The sequence below is a fragment of the Myotis myotis genome, unplaced genomic scaffold (assembly GCF_014108235.1).
Source record: "Myotis myotis isolate mMyoMyo1 unplaced genomic scaffold, mMyoMyo1.p scaffold_m19_p_19, whole genome shotgun sequence".
In the NCBI taxonomy this organism is placed as follows: Eukaryota; Metazoa; Chordata; class Mammalia; order Chiroptera; family Vespertilionidae; genus Myotis; species Myotis myotis.
Window position 1 is genome coordinate 19,819,086 of NW_023416323.1, and position 17,290 is coordinate 19,836,375.

The window sequence follows — 17,290 nt, forward strand, 5'->3', positions numbered from 1 at the left end:
ATAGTGAATGAATGGAAACTAAGACCCCTAACTGAATGCTTTCCTCATGTCAGGGACTCTTCTAAGTGCCGTCTTTGTAATAACTACCAGAGGCCTGATGCATGAAATTCGTGCAAGGGGCTCAGCCCTCACAGCCCTGGCTTAGTCCAGAAGGTCGTCCAGAAGGTTGTTCAGCGGTCCGGTCTAATTAGCATGTTACACTTTTATTATTATAGATTACTTCACATATCAAATGAGACAGATAACATTACTCTCTTTGTGCTGTGAAGAGAATATAAGCAGGAAGTGTTTGAGGCTTCCATAGAAAGCCCTATATTAAAACCAACACAGAAGAAAGCAGAGCTAAGAGACTAGATCCTGATGACATTGCTTAAGTTCCTGGATCCAGACATGCCTGAAGCCAACTGGTCTTCTCAATCACATAAGCAAATACATTCCCTTTATGCTTCAGCAATTTTTTAAAATTATTTTTATTGATTTCAGAGAGGAAGGAAGAGGGAGAGAGATAGAAACAGATGAGAATCATTGATTGGCTGCCTCCTGCACGTCCCCTACTGGAGATTGAGCCCACAACCCAGGCATGTGCCCTTGACTGGAATCAAACCTGGGACCCTTCAGTCTGCAGGCTGATGCTCTATCCACTGAGCCAAACCAGTCAGGGCTGCTTCAGCAACTTTGAATTGGGTTGTGTCACTTGCATCTCAAAGAATCCTAATGAAAACATGGTTCTAGCTCTCAAGGAACCTAGTGGTGAGGATTGGTAGATGGATAGATACTTAAAATAATGCAGTGATATGAATGTCTGCAAAGTATAACGAGTGTCCAGAAGAGGAAGTGAATGATGTAGCCTGGATTACCAGAAAGGTCATGTAAGAGATATTATATTTGAGCCAGGTCTTCTGTGGAAGTAGAGTCTGCACTTGGATAAAGGCAAGAGCCTTAGACAAAGGAAGTGGAGGCCAGCAGAGAATTTTGGCAAGAGGAAGCAGAATATGCAAAGATACAAACTAGCACATTCTAGTCTGGAAACCATTCAGAATTAAGAGTTTGGCAGGGGCCACTATCCTGAAAGGCCTTCAAATACATGTTAAGGTATTTAGATTTTATTTGGAGAACCACTGAACTACGTAATGAGACATAGAAAACACCTACCACAGAGCTGGCTCATGGGAGGAACCCAAGACATGAAAACCCTGTATGTCAAGGGGTTTTTAGGGAATAGATGACATAAGATGTGCACATTATAAAAATTACCGTCCATTTGGAAAAAAATGGGAAAGGTAAAGGGGGTCATTGTGGGAGCCCAGGTGGGAGATGCGGGCCTTCGCTAAGCCATAGCTGCCTAGAGATGGTAGGAAGGTCTAGGATGATAAAGATCTAGGAGGTATAACTGACAGGGCTCCAGACCAATAGGATGCAGGAATCACAGGTAGCCAACACCCCCCAGGTTGTTGGCTTGAATGCTAACACCTGAGCCAAGGGGTGCAGAGGGTAAACTGATTTGCAGACTGGCAGCAGAGGTCAGATTTTGACAAATCAAGTTGGGGTGTCTGATAGGTAATTTTATATACATGTAGTTTTGGACATTGAAAAGAGGGCTAGGTTGGCAATACAGATTTGGGAGTTACTTAAATCACAGTTGCTTAAATCTCAGTGTTTCTCAACTCGGGCAGAATAGTAGCATCACCTGGGGAGCTTTAAGATAGACTGATACCTAGGACCCCACCTAGATCTTCTTTACAGCTGACATTCCCAGTAAAAGTATAGCAACATTGCCAGCCTTGTGGCTGAAGGATTAGCTGAGTTTTTGTAGGTAGATACTGATGTGGTTGGTTGCGGGAGGGGTTCCCAGGCTGGGTGGGTATCCAGAGTGTTAGACCGGTGCCTCAGAAGGCCTCACGCTTGGTTGAATTCCCTGCTGGGACCATCTTAAAGTCTTAATCGTTTTTTAAACTAAAAGGGCCTCATATAACTTTCATTTTGCACTGGGCCCCCAACATATGTAGCCCATCCATTTGGGGTAGGACCAAACTTGAATATTTTCAAACACTCCCCGGTGCAAAGTCCTGGTGTAGGGAAACAACAGTCTAGCCCCGGGGTGGGCAAACTTTTTGACTCGAGGGCCACAATGGGTTCTTAAACTGGACTGGAGGGCAGGAACAAAAGCATGGATAGAGTGTTTGTGTGAACTAATATAAATTCAAAGTAAACATCATTACATAAAAGGGTACGGTCTTTTTTTTTTTTTTTTTTTTTTTTTTAGTTTTATTCATTTCAAACGGGTCGGATCCGGCCCGTGGGCCGTAGTTTGCCCACGGCTGGTCTAGCCCAAAAAATGTGGAGTGGGAAGTTTGGGATAGATCCTCAGTAACATTCACATTTATAGACAGGGTTAAGGGGTAGAAAAAAAGGCTCAGATAGAAGCAGAAAGAATGATCGGCAAACTACGAGGGCAGTAGGAGTCTGGTGACACCAAAACCAAGGCAGGGGAGGGTAATCGCCACATTTAAACACTGCAGGGTAGTTAAGAACTTGGAGTTCAGGATAATGCTGACTAGCTTGGCCAGACCAGGGCGGCAGAGTTCCAAAGAGCTTGGCCATGAATGAAGGGATCAAGAAAGGGCAGTGGCTAAGGAAGGACCATGATTACGAAGCTTTTAAAAAATCTAATACATGTTAATATTGGTGTAAGGAGAGAACTGAGGAAGGGGTGGGAGGCGGTGATTGATGGGAGAGTGACTGAGCAGATGTTGGAGGAACCAGGATAAAGAATTCTGTAAGTACTTGAAGACAGACCATGCCTGACTCATTCCTATCCTAACGTCCGCATGTCTACGAGAGGCCCCCGCACGTGGCAGGTGCTCTGTAGTAGTGTCTTCAGATGGGGTCAACAGCCAGAATGGACTAGAGGGCAGCAGTAATTAGAGGCTGGAACCCATGTTGGGCATTTGCCAGGAGGTGGAGGGCAATGCAGGGCATGGGTGGCTGAAGGCAGTACCTCTGTTCTGCACCTTCTGCACCACTTTGCTGTAGGCGTCTTTTATCTGCTGCGAGTCGGTGACATCCAGCTGGAGCACAGAGAAGCGCGTGGAGCAGGTTCTTCGCAGTTCCTCTGCCCCTGATCCATTTTCATTCAGAACTCCAGCAAACACAGTGAAGCCCAGCTGGTCCAGATACTTGGACAAAGCATGACCAATCCCAGAATCACTACCTGCAAGGGGTCAAAGCAAGACAAAGTGGCTCCGGAGAAAATATTTAACAAGGAAACACACCACATGTTATTTGTGATGGTCCATATTCTCTGGACAGAGTGGGTCTTGAGGAATTTTCTTTATCTGAGCGGGAAATGGGCAGAGAAGCCGAAAGAGACAATTTTTTTTCTGTATATAAAAAAGGAAATGAGGGAGAATTTGGGGTAGGAGAAAAGCTGATGGGAGGATGACCAGGAGTAGCTGGTGGCAAAAGAATTTAGGAGGGAACAAAGCCTCTCTTTACTAAATCTGGTTTTGTTTTTTATTTGAAAGTGAATTAATAAAGCCAAAGTTGACAGGAGGCCATCTGCTCCATTTGCTTGTCCTTACCAATGAGGAAGGATAGCATAGAGGCCTGAGTGTGAGCTTGGCCCCTCCCATCCCTACCTGTACAACCTCGGTCAGGTTATTTTACCTATGACTAACTTCCTCATCTGTAAAATGGGCTTAATAATGGTACCTACATCAGTTAATATTTGTGATGTGCTTAACAGTGCCTGTTTCAAGTAATTACTGTATAGGTCTTTTTTTTTTCTTTCTTTTTTTTTTTTAACAAAACTATGCCATCCTTCCTGATTTTCAGGCCTTTACATGCACAATATTGGTTGATGGGGATTTTGCCTCAACCAACAGTTAGCTAAACATCTGGATTAAGATTCAGACTCCTTGATTCTGCCTCTTCCATGTCCGAGCCTTGGGAAATGTTATATATAGCCCTTTGGAACCTCCACATCCTCATCTGGGAAGTGGGGTTATAATAGTGTCTCCCTCATGGGCTGAGCTTGAAAGTCAACAAGACAAAGGGTATTTTTGCACAAGGTCCAACATGTCACGTGTGGCTGTTATCAGTATAGTGGCTCTAACCCAGACATGATTTCTGATTTACAGTGTTAGAGATAAGGCTGTGCTAGCCCTGGTGTCGCAAGGCTGTGAGTTTGTGCAGGGTCAGAGGGCCTTGGCAAAGTATGTGGCTGGGGAGCCACTCCCTGCCCGATAGGATAACCCTTGTGCATTCCAGAAATCCAAAAACAAGGCTGGCGCCTCTGTGAAAAGGCAAAGTGTTTCATCAGAGTTATTCAATATGTAGTAGCCTCTGAAAATAATCATGCCTAATCATACCAACTGAATGCTCCCCAGCTTCCAGCCAGCCTCACACGTATTAACTCATGGAATCCTCTGAACTGGGAGGAAACTGAGACACCGGAGAATTAAGTCATTCAGTTGGGACATGGCAGAGGTTGGCTCCCAGGCAGGGTTTGAGATATAAACATTTCAGGCATGAACTATTCACTTCTTCCTGAGCACAAGGCTTCGCATAGAAGGTGGTCAATAAAAGGTATGTGTTGACTACATAAGCATTTAAGAGGGCACTGAAACGTGAGTTCTGTAAGAACAGAGAGCGTCCTAGTTCACTGGTGTTGAAAGTACCTGACTCAAAGTAAATGTTCAGCAAACTGCTGAGTTGGATGCCTGATAGGGGAAATGCTGGGGTTGGTTTTAAGCTATAGCTTTTGAGATCATTCTCTCTCTGGTGGCCTGGAAATCCATCAACTTGGAGTAAGCAATTAGGACTAGAGTCTCATTCATGCAAGATTGGAGTGAATTTAAAGTAGTGATTCATTCAAAATTATGTGCAAAATGAAAACAACGTCGATCACTTTAATTCAAAAGACTTAATAATTGTATAGTTTCAAAGCTGGTGGGTTAATAGTAAGTGGATTTATGCCGTTGCCACATCAGGGTGCCGTATTAGCTGGTGAACAGAAATATGTCTCCTCATTTGCTGGGTCAAATATTTAATTAGGTGAGTTGTGAATAATTAGAGCTCAGGAGTGCTTCAGGGCTAGGTCCCTTGAATGAAACACACCCACCTTGCAAAAATAAGATTGTATGTGCAATTTTGGACACAAGCTGGAAGCTACATTCAGAGAAAGAGATGGGGGGGGGGGAGGCGGGGAAATGCAAACCTATAAATGGTCTAGTCATTATTAAAACATCATGTAAGTAAAAATAATAATAATAATAAGCCCTAGCCGGTTTGGCTCAGTGGATAGAGCGTCGGCCTGCAGACTCAAGGGTCCCAGGTTCGATTCCGGTCAAGGGCATGTACCTTGGCTGTGGGCACAATCCCCAGTGGGGGGGTGTGCAGGAGGCAGCTGATCAATGTTTCTCTCTCATCGATGTTTCTGGCTCTCTATCCCTCTCCCTTCTTCTCTGTGGAAAATCAATAAAATATATATTTTTTAAAAAATAAAATAAACTATATGATCGGCAATGAGATAAATAGAAGAAGAAATTATCCACAAGCTCACCAATCTAGTATAACTTTTATAATTTTCATGTTTTTCTTCTATTCTTTTTTTATACTCTGTTCTTTGACAACTAATTTTTAAGCTAATATTATATGAACCAATTTTGCAGGTTCCACATAGTCTTCAAAACCATAAAATTCTCCTCATTAAAATGCAGTAGAAAGAAATGGTGAGAGCCTGGATTCTGGAGCCAAGACACCTGAGTTCAAATCCTGACTCTGCCATTTACCAGTTGTGTGACTTTGGACAATCAGTAAGCCTCTCCGTATCTCAGTTTCTTAATCTTTAAAGTAGAATGATCCTAGGATCTGCCTCGTATGGTTGTCAGAGAATGCAATGATTTGATATATTAAAGTAACAGGGCCTTTACATGGTAGTTGCTACCCAGGTATTTATTAGGTTTTTATTTAACTTTCTAAACATTCTTTCATTGGTTACTTCTAGTTCCTGCAATCAGAAGGGTTTCAGTTCAGTTTGTATCTCAGAAGGTCATCACAGCTGTTCTAACTACAATGATGGACTAGCCCAGGACCACGGCTCTTTCTGCCAGTGATCTCCTCTTTCCCAGACCCTGTCCCTAAATTCCTCTAAGTCTTCACTTTGGGAACGCGGTCATCAACCAATAGCAGCTTAAAGCAGATCTTCACAGCAGGTGGGCATCTTTTGAGGTACCCAGGCCCTTTCTCATAGTGGAATTTCACTTCAGATAGTGGAATGGACAAATACAAATTGAGGACCTACTATGTATTAATAAGAGGACATAGTCTGAATATGTGTTTTGCGTGACCACACCGTGTACATTGTAAAATTTAAGTACTTCAAATGGGGTGATTTCACCTGAAAATCCAGGTCATTTCTTTTTCTTGATTAACCAGGAGATGGGCCAACTCTAGGCCTACATTCCTACAAAGAATCCATGAGCTGAAGCTGAGGATCCCAATGGCTGCCCCTTACATAGGCCATTCTCTCAGAATAAAACTCATGCTCCATTGTTTGCACCCACAATTTCATTGCCAGCACTCCTCACTAATATGATCTGCCCCACCCCTGTAGCCTTTGAGCCCAAGACCCTTGACATACTTTCCCATTTGCACATGTCCCCTGGCTCAAAAGTTGTTTACCTGGAAAGCTGTGGAAAACTGAGAAAAGGACTTTCCTCTCCCTTATTTAAGACTGAAGCAATCCATCAGAATTGTCACTCTCCGGTTGATACTGCCTGTTCTCTATAAAATAGATTAAGTTATGATAAAACTAGAGGCCCAATGCACGGATTTGTGCACTGGCGGGGTCCCTCGGCATAGCCTGTGGGGATCGGGCCGAAACTGGCAGTCCAACGCTGCCTGCTGCTCCTGCCTGCTGCTCCTGCTCACCTTGACCCCGCTGCGCCTGCTGCTGCTTCACTGCTGTCTCAGGGCTACAGCGGCCAGCCGTGAGCCCTGCGTCTGGCACCCGTCAGTCAGCTAAGCAGCATGCTACTGTGGGAGCGCACTGACCACCAGGGGGCAGCTCCTGCATTGAGCATTTGCCCCCTGGTGGTCAGTGCACATCATAGTGACCAGTCGACTGGTCATTTGGTCACTTATACTTTTATATATATAGACTAGAGGCCCGATACACAAAATTCATGCAAGAGTAGGCCTTCGCAGCCATGGCTGCCTCAGCCCTCGAGGCAGCCCCGGCTTCATCCAGAAGGTTGTCCGGACAGTCATTCTGCTGTTCGGCCATTTGGTTGATTTGCATATTATGCTTTTATTATTATAAGTCAGCGGTTCTCAACCTGTGGGTCACAACCCCTTTGGGGGTCAAACTACCCTTTCACAGGGGTCACCTAAGACCATTGGAAAACACATATATAATTACATATTGTTTTTGTGATTAATCACTATGCTTTAATTATGTTCAATTTGTAACAATGAAATTGGGGGTCACCACAACATGAGGAACTGTATTAAAGGGTCGCAGCATTAGGAAGGTTGAAAACCACTGTTTTAGATGGTAGATAGATAATATAAAACTCTAGCACACTTAAGACTTCTCCGACGGTTGTACAAGGCTTAAGTGTACAACCTTAAGCTCCTAATTCAGGAAGAGCAAGTCCTTGACAAGTATACCACCAACACCCCGTGGCAATCTAAAAGGACAGTAACTATTGTAGTGAGATCCTGGAAAATAGCTAGCTAGATCTTTCTTGTCAATTTTTAAATAGAAATCAATACTTTTTCCTGGAATATAACCTTTATGAATCTTTCTCCAATACTACTGTTATTACTAAATTAAGATAGGCAACTGAGATACTGAGATATTAAATACTTGTTCAAAGATTCATAGATGGGATGTTCTAGGATCAGCTCTCAAAACCAGATTTGCTCTTTCTAAAGCATGTTTTTTACTGCTATGATTCACTGTCTCTTTGAGCACCTGAGCAGATGGAAAGGAGATGGACAAACTGGGGACACCAAGGAGAAGGGTCCCCATCTGCTGGAGAAGGGTCCCCATCACTGGCGCCAGTTCCCTTCATAGAGGATGGACTCCCATCATCTATGAAACAGCACAAACTAATTGCAACTGCTCTTCCAGAAGGGGGAATGAAATGAATGGATTTGTTCTTAGTGGTGCACAACGAAAGAACTCCTAGCCTTGCTGCAAAGTAAGCAACCAATCAAAGCAGCCCCGCTGGGTTTGAACAATGGCTGAATTCCCAGACCACAGTCCATTCCTGATGACTCTCCTGAATTCCACTTGCTACCACCCAGCTCAAGCACAGTTCATCACCAATTGCCCTCAATTGCTTCCTCCTGTAATTCCTTACTCTCTTAAATGGCATATCTCCTTCCAACACCTTCTCTCCCAGTCCTCACCTCCATTCAGTACCCACACCCTCCATCCCAAGATTTGACATCTAGCTCTATATCTCCTTTTCTGGACCTCATGACATTGCAAGTCAGCTCACCTCAACTCAGCCTGCCATCAGATTGCCAACAAATTGGGGATATGCATTCTCAGAGGTAGCAGAAAATGACATCATAATTATCCAAAATTACATATTACATCTGTTGAAAGTATTCCAGGTAAGAAACAGGAAAGACTCTCAATACTAACATCCCAAAATCAATGCTGATGGGGAGGATGTGCAGTCAGCTGAGAAAGCCAGAATTTCACAAATCCTCAGCCAAGAGGTCATTAGACAGAGGTGAGTTAAATATTCAGAAACCTCCCTTTGGGCAGAACTTAAGAGACTCAGCCCCATTTCCTCTATGGGTGTCTTTGCAGATACTTAGAATACTTTTTAAAAATCTATTAAATGCCCATCCCCTCAAAAAGAAACAAAATGGTAAGAGTCTATCCAATAGTTGGTATCCATGACCATAAGAAAAGGTGGTGCTCTGGCTTTCCCTAATGCCACTTTTAACTACTGACACTTCTTCCTGTCTCTCTTCACATTCATTTATTCATTCATTTATTCATCCATTCATGTATTCGTTCATTCATTCAGGGATCACTGTGTTAGGTCCCAGAAATATCACCAGTGCCAAAACCTGCCCTCAGAGTCTTGTTTGGTTTGTCTGGATGGAGCCAAGTATTGGCAACAGTTTTCAAAGCTCTCCAGGTGATTTCATTGTGTGGCCAGGGTTGAGAGACACTGCTCTAAGACAAGGATCTCAACCAGGTGTGACTTTGCCCCACAATGTTTGGCAATGTTTGGAGATATTTTTGGTTGTCACAACTCTGAGAGTGTTATTGGCATCTAAAGTGTAGATAACAGGGACGTTGCCAAACACCCTACAGCAGGGGTCCTCAAACTTTTTAAACAGGGGGCCAGTTCACTGTCCCTCAGACCATGGGAGGGCCGGACTATAGTTTAAAAAAAAACTATGAACAAATTCCTATGCACATTGCACATATCTTATTTTGAAGTAAAAAAACAAAACGGGAACAAATACAATATTTGTATTTGCATGTGGCCCACGGGCTGTAGTTTGAGGACCCCTGCCCTACAGTGTACAGGGGAGCCCCCACCACAAAAAATCATCCCATCCCAAATGGCAATAGTGCTGAGGTTGAGGAACCCTGGTCTATGGGAAAAACAGATATTTTAAAAACATCATAATAGTGAAGAATGTTATAAATAGAAAAATTCTAAGAACTAAGGGCCATCATTTCTTTACAGAGCACTCAAATTCCATCCTTTAGTGAACACTCCATGGAGAAGAATATGAGCAGGAAAGAGTAGGAACTAGGTCATTTCCAACAGGGCATGGACTTTATTGGGTTGTCTAGCTTAATGTCTATCCCCTGTGCCTAAAACAGTTCTGGGTAGTTGCTCAGTAAATTCTTGTCCAATGACAAATTGTTCAGCTGATTAAATGAAAGTCTCATAGTCCAGGCACCACCATGTTTCTCATCACCTTGCACTACAATGATCTCCTGGACTCACTGTTCCCCTTCCCTGAGCTGCTGGCCCTACCCTGCCATCTACCTGGTCCATGGTGCCTCATTCTGCATCTCAAGGGTCTTTCAAAGTCTACTTTTTCTCTGTTCCACAGCCTCAGAGCTTTTCATTGACCATAGATGAAACTTCAAGTTCTGAAGTCTGGTATCAAAGGCTGCATGATCAAATTCTAATCTCCATTGCCAGATGTATCTCCCACTGTCCTACTGCTTGTCTCCTGAAGGCCACTCATCACAATACCTGAAGTTTCTTTCATGCTTCCTTACCCACATCTTTGGTCACTCAGATTTTCTACCTAGAATGCTCTCTCATATTCCTTTTGCCATTCCTCACCATTGTAACTTTTTTTTCTTGTTGTCAGTCCTCATCCAAGCATATTTTGTCCATTGATTTTTTTTAGAGAGAGTGGAAGGGAAGGGGGAGAAGGAGAGAAAGAGAGAAACATTGATGCGTGAGAAACACGTCGATAAGGTTGCCTCTTGAATGCACCTTGGTGCTGAGGTTCAAACCGCCAACCCAGATACGTGTCTTTGACTGGGAATCCATGCCTTTGATCCGTCCATATGCAGGCTGATACTCTAACCCAGTGGTTCTCAACCTATGGGTTGAGACCCCTTTGGGGGTCGAATGACCCCTTCACAGGGGTCGCCTCAGACCATAGGAAAACACATATATAATTACATATTGTTTTTGTGATTAATCACTATGCTTTAATTATGTTCAATTTGTAACAATGAAAATATATCCTGCATATCAGATATTTACATTACAGTTCATAACAGTACCAAAATTACAGTTATGAAGTAGCAACGAAAATAATTTTATGGTTGGGGGTCACCACAACATGAGGAACTGTATTAAAGGGTCGCGGCATTAGGAAGGTTGAGAACCACTGCTCTAAGCACTCCCCACCAGCCAGGGCCATTTTAATATTTTAAAAACAATTTTCCACAAAAGAACAGAGGACTTTATATGTACCCATCTTCCATCTACAAGAATTATCAACATTTTTTTCTTCTATTTCCTCCACACACACTTTTTCTTTTTCTTTTTATTTTAAAGCAAATCCCACAGTTAATTGTATGTTATTTATAAATCTGTAAATATGCCAGTATACACCAATAAGAAATAAGGACTTTTTAAGCCAACTATATTGTCATTATAAACCTGACAAGATGAATAATTCTTCTTTAATGTCATCTAATACCGAGGAGGCATTCAAATTTCCCAATTTATTTCAGAAATGTCTTCTTACAGTTAGTTTGATTCAAGGTATAAACAAGTTTTATACCTCACATTTGGTTTCCATGTCTCTTAAGACTCATTTATTACATAAAAGTCTATTCTCTCCCTTTTTATGCCACTTATTTGTTGAAGATGCTAAGGCATTTGTCCTTCAGATTATCCCACATCCTGAATTTGGCAAATGGCTTCCTTGTGCTGCCAACTTGCTCCTCTGTCCTCTTTATTTCCAGTAAAGTTGGATCTAGAGCAGGGGTGGGCAAACTTTTTGACTCGAGGGCCACAATGGGTTCTTAAACTGGACCGGAGAGCCGGAACAAAAGCATGGATGGAGTGTTTGTGTGAACTAATATAAATTCAAAGTAAACATCATTACATAAAAGGGTACGGTCTTTTTTTTTTTTTTTAGTTTTATTCATTTCAAATGGGCCGGATCTGGCCCGCGGGCCATAGTTTGCCCACGGCTGATCTAGAGGCTTAGTTAGATTTAGGTTCTCTCTTTATCTCAAGGAAACCTGGTAGGCAGCGCTGGGTGCCTCCTGTTGCACGATGCCAGGAGATATAAGGCTGAGTCATGTTCCACTTTAGTGATGTCAGTCAATCAGCTATTAAATATAACGTGCTCCATCAATGTTTCACACGAGATTTAACCTACATTAATGACATGATTGTTGCCTCCATTCATATTTTATTCAAGATTCAAAAATAATTTTTATACTTCTACAATTTATTCTGCATTTATTAGCTAAAATTGTGAAGAGTGACAAAATTTAAACTGCATTCATTAGCCTTATTAGTAATACTATTGTTGTTGTAGCCCTCGCCTGCTTTGCTCAGTGGTTAGAGCTTTGGTCCGAGGTCTGAAGGGTCGTGGGGTCGACTCTGGTCAAGGACACATACCTCAGACAGGACATGTGTGGGAGAGAACCAATCAATGTGTCTCTCTTACATCAATGTTTCTCTCTCTGTCTCTCCCCATCCCTTCTACTCTCACTAAAAATCAATGGAAAAAATATCCTCGGGTAAGGATTAACAACAACAAAAAATATTATTGTTGTAAATATGATTTTGAACTGTCATATGTATATCGAGAATAAAGCATATGTTAACAACATTGGGGACCAAGATTTTTCAGCCTAAAGGAAAAGAGGTACAAGTCTAAAGTTGAAGAAGTAAAAGTCCTGTCATCTTGAATTTGAATTCAGGGTATCAATATGAATTCATGACTTATTTTCCTCCTAAACATCACATATTCCCTAGCTCTGTCCCCTAAAAAGGACTAGAAGCAGTGCAAATGCCCAAAATTCTTAAGTTGAAACCCTAATCCTGAGGTGATGGCATTAGGAACTGGGACCTTCTGGAGGTGAATAGATCATGAGGGTGGGGCCTCATAAATGGGATTAGTGGCCTTCAGCGGCCATAGAGGTCTCTCTTTCTGCCCTGAGGATACAAGGAGAAATTGGCATTAAGCAACCTGGAAGAGCTCTCACCAGAAGTGGACATTTACTATTTAGAAGCTGTTCAGCTTATAGCACTTTGAGCTAAGACAACTTTTACAGTTTCAGTAGTTTAATAATCAGCTTCAAAAATTCCTGCATATTCAACAGTTCACTCTGTAGAGCCTGTACAACACAACTCCAGCACACCACTGGAAACATACAGCAGTTTGAGGAAACATGCAGTTATCAGGAACCTAGAAAAGACAGACCTCAGGAAGGAAAAAGAAAACTAATTTGGCGCCTATAATGTGCCACGTGGTTCACATCTGAGGTATCGGTACTAAATTCGTTCCTCCCTCAGGACCTTTGCACATATAAATACTTCATCTTTTCTTTGCCTTCCCAGCTCATTCTCATGTCACCACCTCAGAGAGACCTTCCTGACTATTGTATTTAAAGTAGAAGTCCCTGTTTCCCGTGGTGGCCATTGCTGTGATGTACCACCCAGACACTTTTCAAGGAAGGATTTGCCCCATATGCTAGGAGTGCTGTCAGCAGACATCTTTCAGAAGTCAGCTCCTTCAGGGATTATCTCAGCTTTAGAGAGCCACCGCCCCCAGATGTGGCCCACATCCAATAATTGATCAATGCAGGAGCACAAAGGTCTGACTGTTCCAGCCCAGCTTGGGAAGAAATCAGAAGGGTCATTCCAGTCCTAGAGCTCCCCACGGGATTGACCATCCTGTTCCCTTTCCTCCCTTCCACAGGTGCATACCCCGAGGCACTCCTTAATAAGCACCTTGAATGCTCAACTCTGACTCAGAATCTGTTTCCCGCCGGACACAACCTGCAACATTCCCCATCCCAAATCTCATACCTAATTATTCTTTATCTCAGCCTTTTGGTTGTTTCTTCAACCCCAAAAGTATTGTATTTGTTGATCAAATTGCTTTTTACTTATTTTTCTAGTTGAATATAATGGTTTATGCATAACACTGTTTTGTTCTTATATTTTCTATCTATGCTGTCATAATGCTTGACTTATAACAGGTATTCAATAAAATTTTTAAATAAATTAAAATTCTCAAAATATAGGCAATGTTGCACTGATGGGCCACAAACAGATAAAATTCAGATCCTTTTTTAATGACCACATTTGTCCATTCATTTTTTACATGCACCTAACTTATTAAAGGTTTCTCAAACTTTATGAAACTAGAGTACACAGAAGACTATTTCATTCAGCATTCTATTGAGATCTGGTTCCCATGAAAATGTGCATTTCCCTTAGGGCACATGACAGTCAACACAGAGCTGATGTGGAAATGGGTGGAGTAGGTATGTGCTAACAAACTTTGCCCTATATAAGGGAAGTAGGTCCCAAAAGTTTAAGAGCGTGGTGCTTATTATATGTGATACTTCACTTCATGCTAGTGGTCTCAAGGTAAAGTGAATCTTTTTTTAAAAAAAATAGATTCTTAATTTTCTAGAATAGTTTTAGATTCTCAGAAAAAGTATAGTTTCCATATGCCCACATACAGTTTTCCATTATTAACATTTTACATTAGTATGCTACATTTCTTACAAGCAATGAACCAAGATTGCTACATAGTTATTAACCAAATTCCATATTTGATTCAGTCTTCCTTATTTTCTACTTAACATGCTTTTTCTGTTAAGCACGTTACTATACCACATTACATTTAGTAATCATGTCTCCTTGGACTTCTCTTAGCTGTGACAGTTTCTCGGAATTTTCCTTGTTTTTGATATCTTTGATGGTAAAAGAGTACTGTTCAGGTATACTGTAGGACGCCCCTTTGTTGGGATTTGTCAGATGTTTTTCTTACTATTAGACAGGTAGACTGGGGCTATGTGTTTGGGGGAGGAAATCACAGAGGTGAGGTAAATGTCATTTCCATCACATTGTATTAAGAGTACATATTAAGAGTACTACATCCTGTCAACATGATTAATGACTGTTGACGTTGCCCTTCACCTGGATGAAGTGATGCTGTCAGGTTTCTCCACGGTAAGGTCTTCTCCTCCCCTCCCCCTGCCATACCGTACTCCTTGGAAGGAAATCTCTGCATAGCTCACACTTGAGGAGTGAGGAGTTATCTTCTCCTCCTTTAGAATGGAGTATCTACGTAAATTATTTGGAATTCCTCTGCATGGGAACTCAGTCTCTTCTCCCTTGTTTATTCATTTATTCAATCATTGGCTTATATCATTATGGACTCATGAATATTAATTTTATATTTTGGGTTATAATCCAATACTACTTTATTTTATTGCTCAAATTGTTTCAGCTTTGGCCATTTGGAGCTCTTTCAGTTGGCTCCTATAAAAGCAAGTACACCTTTTTATTTTCATTTTGCAAGTGAAAGAATATAAAGTTTCAAAGAATATAAAGTTTCCACTGTCACTCAATGAACAAGAGAAGTGTAATTAGAATCAGAAGATTCTAAAGGACACATTTGGGTGTGTGTTTTTTTTCCTATTCACCAAGTTCTATCTAAATATAGTCAATCTTTGTAAATCAGCAACTAATGTATATTTCATCTGATGGTTATTTAAGGCAATAATAGTTTTGAGACTATCAGTCTGCTATGTGCATTCTAGAAAACTTCCTCCATTATTTTTTATTTATTATAGTATACACCACAGAGTAAATCCACTCATGCAGCCAGCACTCAGACCAAGAAACATCAGCTCAGCAGAAATCTCCCTTGTGCCTCCTTCCAATCACCCCCACCCACAGGTTATCACCAGCCTGACTTCTAACAGATGGGTCAGTTGTGCCTGATTTTTACTTTAAATAAATAAAATCATACAGTTGTGCTTTTTTGAGGCTGGATTCTTTTGATCACTCATGTTTTCATGTGTTTTGTTAGTGGACTTTTTTTTTTAAAGTTTAAACCATATATTTTACAGGAAGGTTTACAAGCAAAGTAACACTTGTAAAAACATGTTCAGCAACTACAAAAAAAACACACAAAACAACCGGCACTGCTATATAAAAAGTAAATTTACTTAAGATTAACATAACACAAAGACAGGGAAACCTCCCAGAAATGTAAATTGTCTCCTTATCCTAAAGTGGCTTAGTTCTTCCTCCCTATTATTATCTGTAGTTTCATCTACAAAAAGGGTGCCTTAATAATGCCTCCGTGAGTCTTTTCCACAGGAAAGGTGGTTCCTGACTGACAGGATGTCATTCTTGCCAACACATAGCCAGACACTTGGTTGCTTCTGACATACAGTGGTGCAAGACGCTACCTGTCAAATTTGACTAAAGTACGGCCCAGAAATCCAAGAGAGCGCTGACTTATAGAAGTGCTCTATTTTCTGTTTCATGAATAATCACTGCCTAGTGATGGTTAATCTGATCTAGCTCCTTTGAACAGTGATGGCAAACACTGGGCACTCCTGTCTCCACACACTTCTGATGTCATCGTGAACATTGTTCAATCACAGCATTCTCTCCCTTAGAAGCTACCTGCCCCAACACTTCTAACGAAAAAGAGATGGCACAAGGGAGGAAACCATCCCACACAACCACAAAACATTGTTATTTTCTGATTGGATCCAGGTTTCCACTGCATTGTTTTCTAGTTAGACTCAGGCTTCTCATTTCTACTCCTCCCCTACACTATCATTCCCCCACTCATGAGCCTACTCTGGCTCTCACCTGTCTGATAGGTCATGGATGAAGTGCCCTATCTGGGTTTCAACAGCCTCTATAATTTGTTCACACCCAGCCACGCCCAACTTCAGGATCTGCTTTTCATTCCAGTCAGGCTGGTTTCTTCCTTATCTCACACGTGTCCTGCCTCCTGTGTCTTCCTGCCCGTTCTTCTAGTAATCATATATTTATCCATTCTTTCATTCTTTCATCAGCTATCTATTAACCAACTACTACAGTGATGGCAAACCTATGACACGCGAACTCATTTTTTTGGTTGATTTTTCTTTGTTAAATGGCATTTAAATACATAAAATAAATATCAAAAATATAAGTCTTTGTTTTACTATGGTTGCAAATATCAAAAAATTTCTATATGTGACACGGCACCAGAGTTAAGTTAGGGTTTTTCAAAATGCTGGCACGCCGAGCTCAAAAGGCTCGCCATCACTGGGCTACTGTAGACTGTGCACTCCTCTAGGTCATGGAGATATAGCAGTACATAGAGCCATCCAAGTCTCTGTCCGTGGAGTTTACATTATAGAGGGAGATTAGATGCATTCAAAGAACAAACAAATGCATCTAGTGTCAAGTGGTGATGAGATGGAATAATGGTGGGGAGGAGGATTCCATATCCTTTATGGAGGTCAGGGATGGCAACCCTGAGCAGGGAGCAGCTGAATAGATATCCCAGGGAAGTTTGCACCAGGCAAAGAGAAGAGCAGGTGCAAAGGCTCTCAGACAGGTAGATAATTGTTAGAGGAAGAACCAGGAGGCCATTTTTGACCAGAGCAGAGTAAGTGAGGAAGAGAATAATAGGAGGCAAATCAGAGCAGTAATTCAAGGTTAGTTCATGCGAGGCCTTTAAGCCAGTGGTTTTCAACTGGGGAAATTTTGTCCCCCAGGAG

General features: G+C 41.7%; 1 protein-coding gene across 2 annotated transcripts in view; it reads right to left on the reverse strand.

Moving 5' to 3' along the window:
• The window catches only part of HSD17B2 (hydroxysteroid 17-beta dehydrogenase 2), a 59,496-nt gene that overhangs the window by 20,281 nt on the left and 21,925 nt on the right, over nt 1-17,290 (reverse strand). Inside the window, exon 2 of one of the 2 annotated variants that reach the window (XM_036346820.1) lies at nt 2,999-3,211. The exons of the other annotated variant lie outside the window; for it this stretch is intronic. Coding sequence (XP_036202713.1) covers nt 2,999-3,211 — 213 coding nt within the window. The remainder of the gene's footprint in view (nt 1-2,998; nt 3,212-17,290) is intronic. 2 annotated transcript variants of the gene reach the window in all.